The sequence below is a fragment of the Cajanus cajan genome, chromosome 5 (assembly GCF_000230855.2).
Source record: "Cajanus cajan strain Asha chromosome 5, NIPB_CcT2T_4, whole genome shotgun sequence".
Lineage (NCBI taxonomy): Eukaryota > Viridiplantae > Streptophyta > Magnoliopsida > Fabales > Fabaceae > Cajanus > Cajanus cajan.
This window is the reverse complement of record NC_138521.1, coordinates 4,479,179-4,493,205: the sequence shown is the minus strand read 5'-3', so window position 1 is coordinate 4,493,205 and position 14,027 is coordinate 4,479,179. Positions and strand designations below refer to the sequence as shown.

The following is a 14,027-nucleotide window of genomic DNA, read 5'->3' as shown; positions in this document are numbered from 1 at the left end:
CGAAAACCAAGCCACGAAATTAAATGTCAATTACAAGGGTAACTAAAATTTTTCATTATCTTTTAAAACTGTAATTATATATATTGGCTAACATCTAATTTTATTTCACTTAATTAGAATTGTGTCTGGAGCTAATATTTTAAGTCGAAGAAGTAGATCATCAAAGACATTGCACTTCATATACCCTAAGGTTAGCAAATTAATTAATATAGGCAGTAATATTTAAATTTATTGACTTTGTAAATAATAGTTATTTGTTTCTCATTTTAGTGTAATAAGCAACAAGACTCGTTTGAATGTGGCTATTACATGAGAGCCATAGTTTCTGCGGGTATTACTGATTCTTGGGCGCAGGTAATTCATATCAAAATTTATTTAAGTATATTTACCTTTAGGATAATTAACATTGCATATTAATGACACTTAAATTAATGTTTCAAGTCTTTCAAGATCCATCTCCATTGCCCGAAGATGAGATCATCAAGATAAGAGAACAATGGGCAACTTTTTTTCTTCAAAGTATATATTAGTTAGATTTCTAAGTTTAGTTAGTTAGATATTATGTTTCTAGTTTGATAGCATTGACAAACATATGTTTTATACCTTTTTTAGGATTATAAGATTTACATTGTTATAATTTATGTTTTTTAACATTTATATATTATTTTCTTTGTCATTCAATTTTGAAATATAATTTAAATTTCTATTCTGGACTGCTTGGTTTAGGTTTTATATTTTGGACTGTCTGGTTTAAGTTTTATATTATGGACTATATATGCAGGTTTTGGGTATATCAATAAACAACCAAAATTAAAAAAAAAAAAACGCGTCAATTTACGTCGGACTATACCTTGTCCGACGTAAATTTACGTCGGGCCTAGCACAGACCGACGTAAATTTACGTCGGACAAGGTATAGTCCGACGTAAATTGACGCGTCAGTTTTCCCCTTTCAAAGCCCTTTTTTACGTCGGGCTAAAGGTATCTTCGACGTAAATTTACGTCGTCTTTTCTAGGCGACGTAAATTTACGTCTCCCGTATTAACGTCGGAGCCTTTTCCGACGTAAAAAACTTCAAATATCCGACGTAAAAAGGGTCTTTTGTACTAGTATTTGTATATGTTTTTATGAGTTATTAATATTTATTTTATTAATAAAAATCTTATTTATATATATATATATATTTTTATTATTTATAAATGTCATGTTACTAAATATTACATTATTCAAGTACAAACAAACATTATAAATTAATTTTATAAGGAGATCAAAAATTGACAAGAAGATCAAAATTGGCCAGAAAGCCAAATGTTCGTTTTTTTTTAAGTTAGAAAAACTAAATATTTTTATTTTAAAATAAAAAATTAAAATTATAAATTAAAAAAAATAGATGGATAAAAATATAATTAGTCCCATAATAAATATTTGTTAAAATATTACGTAAAAATATTTCAGCTATATGAAGGAAATTTCATCCCGACACAAATCGGCAATAGTCAACTACGAAACACTTTTATGTCCGTAGTGAGTACTTAATTGGTGACAGATTCAAATTCCTATAAGTTGGTTTCACACTTTGAAACAATGGAATATGAACAAACACAAAACCCGATTAACCTCTCCCATAAATAAACTCAACCCTAGCAAAACCAAATTCGTCTATTAGATAACTTCTGTGTGTCAAAAACCAGAAAGTAGGAGAAATATTGAAATTGAAATTAAAAGAAAAAATTGAATAATGGGCAGCGTACGCAGCAGGGAACTAGGTAGGGTCCAAATTCGTAGGCCATGCCCATGATTATGAACGATCGATCTTAATCGTTCACAGCTACAAACAAACCGAGTGAACATAATCTCTTATCGAATGAAAATACTTAAAACTACATCCCATCGAAAATGATAGTTATTCAAAATCACAATATTAACTTAAATTTATAAATTACATAACTAATTTTTATTTTTAATTAAAATATAATGATAACAAATTTTATAATGAATAATGTAAATATATAAATTTATACCTAATAAATATTTCAAATATATATTTTTATAATTATAATAAATAATGTTTTATTATAATATACATTACAAGAAATATTAAATACAATAACATACAAAAAGTGTTACTATAGATATAATATATAGATATAAATTTATTTGATATATAATAATTCATAATTTTAGTTTTGATTTTGAATGCATATATTACGTGTCATTATAATATGTATTTACATTTTTTAATAATAAATCAATATATATTATATTTATAGTGTAAGTAAAATTAACTTTTAGTGTTAAATATCATGCCACTATAAAATGTATGTTATTATATGACAAATTTTTATAATGATAATGTTATTTTAACTATTGATAATTTAAAAAATATTCAAATTTAATTTAAAAAAAATATAGAAAAAAATTGAAAGAAATAAGAGATTTTATAAAGTAATTCTTGTCGAAGAAAACATAAAAAAAAATTTATATATTTTAACACACACATCTTTGTAAACATTTCATTCTCCTCCATCTTTCTTGCATTCATTCTCATTTAAAATCGCGAATACACTCATTCATTTCATAAGAGGTGAATCCGAAACCACAAATTCAAGTGTATCATATATTTTTTTAAAATCAAAAGAATGACCTATTATCTAGTAAAAGTTAATTGAATATTAAAATTAACTACCACAATTATCATCACCTATCATTATTATTATGTTATTATATGTAACAGTGATAATGACAATAATGATATTGGTAATTTATAATAATGACAATGATGAAGATAACATTAGTGATGATGGTGTTAACGTTTTTATTATCACCATTGTCATTATCACTATTATTATCATCATCATAATTGAGTATCATCAAATTTTGACATAATTTTAAAAAAAATATAATTTAATTAAATACACAAGACTTTTATATATTAAAAAAGTAGTCTTTATCGAATACTATAAGACTTTATTATGATAAAAAAAAATCTTTTTAAACTCCAATCGAATGCATACCCTAATTTTATTAAACGCACCCTTTATTCATTTTTTTTCTTTTTTGTTCCCCATTGAAAATTTGTTGTAAAGAAAGGAGCGTGGAAAAAATTGGCATCCCTAGTTAGAATTTCATAACCATCACAGTATGACTATGTGCATGATATCTGGTCGGCCATGACTCCAACTACTACTATGATGAAGTCAATTGTGAAGACAAAGCAATGACTAGCCCAAAAAAGAAGTATAAGACATTTATTTATATAAAAACAAAGATATATTTGAATTGGTAATTGGTAACAGCATATCCATATTTCATGGCTTCTACTTGTTCCTCTCTCTTAGTTCTTACCAAAAAGTATGATGTTTTCATAAGCTTTAGAGGAAAGGATACTCGCTGTGACTTCGCAAGCCATCTTCATGCTGCTCTCTGCAGAAACAACATGGAAACCTACATAGACTACAGAATCCAAAAAGGAGAAGAGGTTTGGGTGGAACTGCTGAAAGCCATCAAAGACTCCACTCTCTTTTTGGTTATCTTCTCAGAGAACTATGCTTCTTCTAGTTGGTGCTTGAATGAACTGGTGGAACTTATGGAATGCAAGAAACAACAAGAAGATGACGTTCATGTTATTCCTGTGTTCTACAAAATAGACCCATCTCAGGTTCGCAAACAGAGTGGGAGTTATCAAGCGGCAATCACAAACCAAAAATGGAGAAACGCTCTCTCTGCTGCAGCAAATTTATCTGGCTTCCATTCTCACGTATACAGGTGCATGTCGCCACACATGTACATATCAGAAGTGTTTTTATGAGTTTATTTATAAAAAAATTATTTTTTATTTTCGATAAAAAAAAAAACTTCTTAAAAACACTTATAACTTATATATAAATATTATGCTACTTCTGCTTTTATTGCCTTAAATATTTATATCATTTATTCACTTTAACTCCTAAATTTATAAAAAAAAAAATGTGTCATATTATTTTTTTTAAAAAAACTAAAGATTCATTAAGAAATTCAATTGAGGACAAGTTGTGTCAAATCTAGCAACAAACAATTACATAGTGTCTTATACGTCAATAAACTTTAAAAAAAGGGCATATTTCAAACACCCAATGACAGCTACCAAAAGAAAAGCGCCCAATGACATGATAAGACCTTATATGCAAAAACACGACCATGTTTTACGAATGTCTAGCATATATACATGCATCATACGACATGTAGCAAAAGCAACACGTAAAATCGTAAGTTTAATTCCAACACAAGACATAATTAACTTGTTATGGCATATGAAGACAGTCCATAGGTGGGTCAATCCAGCATTTTATGCTATCGTTACACAATGGATGCGTTAATTAGACATAGTTAATTTCTAACTTTAAAATACAAAGTTAAAAATTTCTAAATAAATACACCACTACTGAATTAATAATTACCATTAAAAAGACTTTGATCAATTATTTCTTTTTACAATATTTTTAGGATGTTTTTCAAACTTTATTTTTTATTCATTTTCAAAGATGATATAAGATACATTAAATCATACTTGGTAATCATTAGGGTAGGTTGTGTTAGATATAGAAGTAACAAAATAATAACTCTCAACTAAATAAGAAATGAAAAAATAGAAATGAACACACTATAATTTTATGTGAAAAATCCTCAATTGATAAGAGAAAAACCACAGATAAGATTGAAAAAATATTTTCACTTAGTATATTAATACATGTAGATTTTTTCTAACTCCCAATCACCTATACATAGAAAATTTAGAACATATGTCTTCATATTGTTCACTTTGTTGCCACAAAATGGAATTGAAATAATGTGCACAAGATTGTATGTTTGAACTCTGTTATAGTTATTGTAATTTTTATTGATAAAAAAAAATCATCTTTGGATACCTAACTTTTTCTTTACTTTCTTTTTTTTATTGTTAAAACATTCCAAATTTAATTAAATATTATCACTAGCTAGTATTATATTTATATTTATTGCAAGATATTAAAAATTTCTGAAAATATTAAAAAAAATGTATAGACTTTGTTTTTAATATAAAATCACGAAAATTTGAACAAATGTGCGATAATCTAATACTTGTGGGGGAAAAAAATCACAATTTGAGACGGGGAATGGGTTACAGTGTGAGAGAAATTTATTTGTAAGAAACCCTGCAAACTATATTTTTATCAAATCATGTTATTGGGCGTATGATTTTTACGTAGTATTAGAAAAAGGAGATATCATATTTCCAAATTAAATTACACGGTCATTGTAGACTATGTTAAATGTTTATCTTGCATTCTTTTACTTTAAGCATCGAGGAAATTCTAATTTTTCTCTTTGTTGTTTCTACTAGTGAAATCCAGTGCTGTACAAAAGGGAAATTGTTCTGAAGTCTGTTTTTATCTTCTCAAAACTGATTTTAATTTTCTCAAAACTGATTTGTTTTAAATTAAAAGTTTACCTTTATTTAATGAGTTAATCACCTATATACTGCCGGTGTAAAGTTTTTTTTACACTGATAATCAATTATATCTTTTAATTGTATCATGTCACTATAATTATATTTACTTTTAATATTGACATGATATAACTAAAAGATATAATTAATTGTTAGTGTAAAAAATTTTACATTGGTAGTGTATAACTGATTAACTCTTATTTAATTTCTCACTTATTATATGTTTTTTTATTTATTTGATCTTTGTATAGGAACGATTCTGATTTGATTGAAGACATTATCAAAGTTGTTTTGCAAAAATTAAATCACAAGTACACAAATGACTTTCGAGGCCTTTTCATATCTGATCAAAACTATAGAAACGTTGAATCTTTACTGAGAATTGATTCAAAGGAAGTTCGAGTAATTGGAATTTGGGGCATGGGAGGTATTGGTAAAACAACACTTGCTGCTGCCATTTTTCATAAGGTTTCTTCTCACTATGAAGGCACTTGCTTCTTAGAAAATGTGGCAGAGGAAACAAAAAGGCATGGACTACATTATGTATGCAATAAACTTCTTTCCAAGTTACTAAGGGAAGATCTTCATGTTGACACTTGTAAAGTGATACCCTCTATTGTTGCAACAAGACTCAGACGTAAAAGAGTTTTCATCGTACTAGATGATGTCGATACTTCAGATCTTCTTGAAAATTTGGTCGGAAAAGGTCGTGACTGGCTAGGAGCTGGTAGCAGAGTCATTTTGACAACCAGAGATAAGCATTTACTTACACATGAAGATGTTGACATAATTCATGAAGTCAAGGAAATGAACTTTCAAAACTCCCTTAAACTTTTCAGCTTAAATGCCTTTGGTAAAACCTGTCCTAAAAAGGAATATGAGGAGTTGTCAAAAAGAGCAACGATTTATGCCAAAGGAATCCCTTTAGCTTTGAAAGTTTTGGGATCATTTCTTCGTTCCAAAAGTGAAAATGAATGGGATAGTGCACTAAGTAAATTAAAGAAAACTCCCAATGCAGAAATTCAGGCAGTGCTGAGATTGAGCTATGATGGGTTAGATGATGATGAGAAAAACATTTTTCTAGACATAGCTTGTTTTTTTAAAGGACAAGAAAGAGATCATATAACAAAAATATTAAATGCTTGTGGTTTTTCTGCAAATATAGGAATAAGAAGCCTTTTAGACAAAGCTCTTGTTACCATTTCAGGAAATAATTTCATAGATATGCACGACTTGATGCAAGAAATGGGCAAACAAATTGTTCGTGAAGAATCTATTAAAAATCCTGGTCAACGCAGTAGATTGTGGGATCCTAAAGAAGTCTATGATGTATTGACATATAATAGAGTAAGTAAATTGTACCTTGACTTGCATTCCTAAACACTTGTCTTTGTATAAAGATGCAAATTATTACAGAAGATTTAACATTATTCTAATTTTTATTTGCCAGGGAACTAGTGCAGTTGAAGGAATATGGTTAGATATGGCTCAAATTACAAATATAAACTTAAGCTCCAGAGCATTCAAAAAGATGCCAAATCTGAGATTACTTGTTTTCCAATCACTCAAAAGAGGGTTTGAGAGAATCAATTCAGTGTACCTTCCAAAGGGCCTTGAATTCTTACCTAAAAACTTGAGATATTTTGGTTGGAATGGATATCCATTAGAATCTCTACCATCAACTTTTTGTCCCGAGAATCTTGTTGAGCTTTCCATGCAATATAGCAATGTGGAAAAGCTTTGGCATGGAGTACAGGTACACATAGTTCACATAGTGACTATGTCTTTATGTTTCAATTTTGCTTTTATTGGAAATTGAAGTCTATTTGAATAAAAATGAAATTTCTAGGAAATATACTAACTTATTTAGTGGTTTATATGTTGCTGCAGAATTTGCCAAATTTAGAGAAAATTGACCTTTGTGGCTCAAAACACCTTATGGAGTGTCCAAATTTGTCTCTTGCTCCAAATCTTAAATTTGTAAGAATAAACAAATGTGAAAGCTTGTCTTATGTTGATCCATCAATTTTGTCCCTCCCAAAGCTAGAATTTTTAAATGTAAGCGAATGCACTTCGCTTACGAGCCTTAGCAGCAACACTTGGTCACAGTCTCTTCGAGAATTGTATTTATATGATTCAGGTTTGAATGAACTGCCCCCATCAGTTTTGCTTATCAAAAATCTCGAAACCTTTTCTTTTTCAATTAACTATGGTTTCGTGGATCTTCCTAAAAACTTTGCTCGTCATATTATGCTTACTGAGTCAAGGAAACATGAATGTGACTCTTTCTTCACCTTACATAAGCTACTTTCTAGTTCGGGCTTCCAATCAATAACAACTCTAATTTTTGTGAGTTGTCATAGCTTCACTGAAATCCCAGATGAAATCTCTTTGTTATCATCATTGCAATACTTTTGCCTACATTATAGTGTCATTATAAGCTTACCTGAAAGCATGAAGTATCTGCCAAGACTCAAACTTCTTGAAGTTGATGAGTGTAACATGCTTCAACGTATACCTGCACTCCCACAATCCATTCAATGCTTTCGTGTTTGGAACTGTCAATCTCTTCAGACTATGTTAAGTTCCACGGTCGAGACATTCAATAGACACAAGTGTAGTTTTCTGCTTCCTAACTGTATAAAATTAGATGAGCATTCATATGATGCAATCTTGAAAGATGCCATTGTTGGAATTGAACTTGGAGCAAAACCAACGTCAGCAACAGTATTAGAAAATGAAGATGATGCGTCCACAGACAATGATGACAATGATAATATTTATTCTTTTTCTTTGTATGAATCAGTAAAAAATGGTAAGTTTTGCTACTATTTACCAGCTAGAAGTTGCAAAATTCGAGACTGGTTCCATGGCTACTTTACACAATATGTGGTAACTATTGAATATCCCTCGAATGTTTTGGGTTTCATTTTCTACGTGGTTGTTTCTCAAGTCCAATCATGTGACATTGGACGCTATGGAAGTGTTGGATGTGAATGCTACTTGGAAATTGGTCGAGATGAAATGATCAATATGACAAGTTTCTTTATAGATGAATGCTTCATGCTTAATTATCATCCTCCATTTGAATTTATGGCAGATCACGTGTTTTTATGGTATGATGCACAATGTTGCAAGAAGATAACAGAAGCAATTAAAGAGAGGAAAGTCATTAATGACAAGAGCACCACTCATAATCCAAAACTTACATTTAAATTCTTCGCTCAAACCGAAGATAACAAGGAAGCAGTGGTCATAAAAGAGTGTGGGTTTCGTTGGATGTATTCCTTAGAAGAAAAAGGACGTAAATCCAAGAGAAGAAGGGAAATTCATGAAGTAGAAACCAATGTTGTCCGAAATAAAGTTGATGATGAGCAAGAAGAAACACCTCGTCCAACAAAAAAGTTCAAGCAACATGTCTTTGGAACATCAAACTTGGAAGCAGAAGAAACAGAAGAACCGTTGAGGTAATCTTCCCAACAATCATTATACTGATAAAGCACTTAATTTAGTTTACATACTTCGTTGCTGTTGTATTTTGTCTTAAAAAAAAAAAAAAAAGCTAATAGTAACATTTATGTGTAAAAAGTTCGTTGGTTATGAACAGGCATTTACTTGAACTCTTGCATATTTGATTTGGTCGAGATCGATCTCACATAACAAAATAAAATTGTGGTGCCCTGGTTATAGCACTCTGTTGCAATCTGAACACATGCAAGCAATAGAAAGCAGAAGCATCAGTAGTGTGTGAATATGGTATGATCAAACGTTAAGTCCATTTTCTTGTTTGTCATTTTTAAGCTCAATTATTTTAAGAGTAAACTTTCTTTTTCAGGCATATAATTAACACAAGACTATACTCTTGTTCTTTTGCAACAGGTAACAAATCTACATACTTGCATTTCAATTCATTGTAAATGTAATCTTTATTTGCCTTTAATCACTTTAATTTTTTATTTTATTTTACCCAACATCGCCTTGACCTTGAACATCACCACATGCTCAACGAGTGCAGTGGTAGCATTTCACATTTTCACCCATCGCCAATTAGTGTATTTCTGTTCTGTTGTTGGTATATTTTCTTTTGTATAATATTTTTATTACCTTATCACCTCCTTCGTCCTTACCAAACATATTATGTGTGTTTGTCAATAACGTGTACATTGTGGAACATATTAAATTTATATTTGTTTAGAACAGCCTGATGGTAAATTGGATATTGTTAACATTCTGCTTGTAGCTCAGGCAGATTTGACTCTACCATTTCACTTTTCTATGTTTAATTGTATAATCACTGTGAGCAAGAATGTAATTAGTGATGTATGTTTATAAGGAAGAAGAATGAACTTATTGATCCCTCTAATCTAGTTGTTATGTTCCTAAATTTTGTAATTTAGGTGGACGGGGGAAAAGTTTTCTTAAGAAGTTCTTGCACCCCGGTTATCCATTGGAGTATTTATTAATCAACACTTTCACCAGATACACCATAATTCCTTTAAAATGTAAAAATGGGGGATATGAAAAATTAAGATGGTTAAACAAAACACAAAAGTCAAAACCATAAATTGAAAGGGCGGGGCAGCGTAAATTACGGGACCAAAGTCCAATTTGGTGGGCGTGGGCCACGAATAAATAACTCTGAATAATTATCAATTTCATATATCATATTATAATCTTACTGCACAATCATAATTTTCCTTGTAAGCTGTAAAAGCAATTTTAAATTTCAAAGTAGTTTGACATAGGTGGAATTTTATCTTGTGGGAAAATCAATGATTAACTTTCTATCTTTCAAATGTTTTTGTTCAACATCACAAAAATCCTTCAACCTAGAATTATTATGATTAATATACTTAACACGCTCACATATATTAAAAATAATAGTCAAATCTTATCCAGCTCAACTTGCACTAGTAGATTCAGTATTTGAGCATAACATCTAACGTGAAATAAAGGACCATCTAAAATTAACTTACCACTTGGTGATAAATTCTCTTTCAGAATTCTCAAACACAAATCATTATTAGATGCATTCTCAACAAATATTGAAAAAATATTTTCATTACCCAAGCCTTTAAACATTTTAAAATTTCATCAACTACATCAATTTCACACCTTGAGCATGAACTTTCAAAAACTCCAAACTCTTGTTTGAAGTTTCTATGTCGCATCAATTAAATGGCCAATAATAACCATATATTCAACTACTTGGTGACTTGATTTCCACACATTTGTTGTTAAACTAATTTTATTGCTCACATTTTTCAACAAAATCTTTAATTATTTTTTTCTCAGCCTTATATATTGTTAAACAATCACACCTTATTGTTTGATGACTAACCTTTTGAAACTTTAGATTTGCATATCATAACTCCCATATTTAAACCTCATCCTCAATAATGCCAAAAGGATGTTCATGAACCATAATAATAATGACAAGTATTTCTTTCATTATTATATCTAAAACCAGAGCTTATAAATGGATTACCATGATTAAAAGGCTAAAATTGAATGATAATTTGTTTCTTTTCTATAGTCATGTGTATATTCCTTTGCTAGGAATTCACATTGGGTTGCTTTAGATGGTTAGTGTTAGCCCTTATCACACCAATTGTAAGTCTATCATTTTAGTATTTGCAAACAACTTTTTTTTATGCTTTTACTAATTTCACTCACTACGGTAGACATGTCATCTTAAGAAAGTGAGTTAAGAGCTTAACTCAACCTTAAAAAATTGGCTTATAAGGTGAGAATTTCTCCTCACTTATAAACACTAGTATGGCCATCTTGGGATCTCCAACAAAATCATTTCAAACAACTAATATATTTTCTTTTTTACCTTTTCTTCTTAATCACTACAATATCACTTGATCTTTCTCACTTTGTTGTGCATTGCTTCCCACCTGACTTGGATTTGTTGGTACTGTTCATGTGCATTCTGCCCATTGTCAATTGGAAGGATAAATGCAACAACTTTGTTCTCAAAAAGGAAAGTTATTCTTTGACACTAAAAAAATAATATAATCATGACAATAAACATGAATTTAAGCCTTTAATATAAAAAGGAAATATTGAATCTTTCTTAGCTTGGAAATGTGAAACTAATAAAAAAATAGTTTAGGCAACTTATATGAATGAGAATCATCTAATTATAGAAAAATATAGAAAAAATGAAAAAAGAAAACAGATGAACAAAGCTACATGTGAGAGGAAGAAGGAAAATATATAGATATGGTGGTGAGTTGTGGACTTGTAGTTGATTGTTTTTGTATGAGTCGAATGATGACTTTCAAATATAAAGGTCGAAGATAGAAGATGATTAAAGATCAAAAAGGTAATTGTGAAGCCACAAAACGAATGAAGAATTGAACTTTGAAGTTGAAGTTAGAAGTGAAGATGGAGGCACTTAGTCATCCATGAAGATGAAGGAAGAAAGCAAATGGAGATGAGGTTGCTAGAGTTTCTATTCTTGATTTTGTACGAAAAGGGTATGTCGAACGTTCAAGTAGAGTGATAAAAAATATTGATAATTTATTTTTTATTTTACTAATTTATTTATTTATATTGTTAACAATATAATATGTATATTAATTTTTATTATATTATATAGATAAATAGGGTGACCTAACAAACTTTTTTACAAACATAAATCTAATCTTTTAAATAAATAAGATTTTTTAAAAGTCTAAATATCACTTTTTTATTAAATAAAGAAGGAAAAATTAAAAAAATTATTTAAATGGATAAAAAAAAACCTTTTTTCATCACACAAATTAAAAAGGTAACTTGCAACAACATATTTAAAAAAAGATTTCTTGATTAATAAAAAATTAAGTATATCAACCTAATTAATATCGTTAATGTAAAATAGGTTTTTAAATAGGTTAATAGATCAGGTTAGACTTTTAAAAAGGTCAAGTTAGACTTATAAAAAATTTAATTAGATAATAGATCAAACTTAATCTTTAATTTTGTAGAACAAACTTGACCTGACTTATTTTCATTTCTATTAGTGAGATACAGAAAAAAAGAGAGAAATATAGATATAATAAATGATATATTGTGATAAAAAAAAATAAAAATAAAAAAATATGAAAGAAGTTGATAGAATGTTTAAAAAACAGTGTCTAAAGATATTGCTATAGTATTTGTTAATGGTGTTTTTATTTTATTTTAAATAATTTTTATTTCTTATTTTAAAACATTTATTTTAATTTTCATGTACACATCTTGAAATTTTAAAATAACCAAATTTGAATTTGTGTATAATGGAAGATTGAGTCAAGATTTTTCATAACATGTGAAAGCAACAAAGTTTTGTGGGGATATAATTGATCCTCCTTTAATAGTAATGAGGGTAACTTTAAATAGATGATTATGATTTGATTTGTTTAAAGTCTGATTTGACAAATTATTTAGTAAAAAAGTCATTTAAATTTTTTATTTAAAAAATTAAGTTCATGCTTATAAAAAATCTATTAGATTTTATAGGTCAATTCATTTTTCTATATTTAATACACTTTTAGAGTGTGTTTGAGGGACATCATTTAAAGTGAACTAGCAGATAAGAGAGATGATTTGTAGAGAATTGAAAAAATTTAGGTTATTTGGGAGAATGATTTGTGAGAATTTGAGGATAAATAGAGATAGGTCCATAAAGAAAAAAAAATCTCCTAAAAAAAGGAGATTTGCTAAAAATTTAAGAAGAGACAAATTTTTATACATTAATTATTTTTTTGTCTTATTCTACTAAATAATGGTTGGATATATAAAAATATAATTTTAAATTACTAATTTCTCTCTATTTCTTACCTAAATTTACTTTATCAAACAACTACAAATTTTATTCTATTTTCTATCAAATTAATTCTCACATATTCTCTCTCATTCCCTTTAATCCTTCTCCCTCTCCCAAACAAAGCATTCGTATATTGTATTACTTTATCTTTTTTATTTTTAATTCTTTTAAAACTAAATTTTAGTATTAATCACTTTTTTTACCATGCAGATTAAACAAAAAACTTGTTGATCAATTTAGAATTAAATTTTGTGTCATTTGACTCCATTAATATAAAATAAGCATTTAAATGAATTTATATCATTAAACTTTTAAAAAGGTCAAGTTAAGTCTACAAATAAAATATAGGATAAATAATAAGTCAGATTTATACTTTAATTTTATAAAATAAGTCAAATCTATATATTTAAAGTTTGATCTAGCATGTTCTATTTCCATCTTTATCTCTTGTTGTCAAACTCACCTTCTATATATGATATGTTATACTATTCTATTATATATTATATTTATGAATTTATTTTGACAATTATATTATTGATATGAAGTATCTGCCAACTTCGCTAATGACTAATCTCTATTGGAGAATCTAGTTGACCATCTTTGATGAGGTCTCTCTTCTTAACTACATATTTTCCATACACAAAATTCAAACTTGAAATTTTGTTTAAAAGTGTCGATTTTAATACCATGATGAAGATTTTCGCAATCTCTCCACTTGGCAAGCGGACCAAGTTTCGATGTAGTATTTAAGTATCGTCCTCAAGGA

The 14,027-nt window shown here is 28.7% G+C and overlaps 1 protein-coding gene across 1 annotated transcript; it reads left to right on the top strand.

Annotated features, from left to right (window-relative positions):
- The first annotated feature begins 1,532 nt into the window (after positions 1-1,532).
- LOC109806871 (TMV resistance protein N) lies at positions 1,533-13,070 on the top strand. Its single transcript, XM_029273667.2, has 6 exons — positions 1,533-3,764; positions 5,715-6,810; positions 6,914-7,219; positions 7,354-8,930; positions 9,071-9,219; positions 9,299-13,070. Exons 1-5 carry the CDS (start codon positions 3,310-3,312, stop codon positions 9,096-9,098), a joined length of 3,462 nt encoding a protein of 1,153 aa, XP_029129500.1. The 5' UTR covers positions 1,533-3,309; the 3' UTR covers positions 9,099-9,219; positions 9,299-13,070.
- Positions 13,071-14,027: the final 957 nt, after the last annotated feature.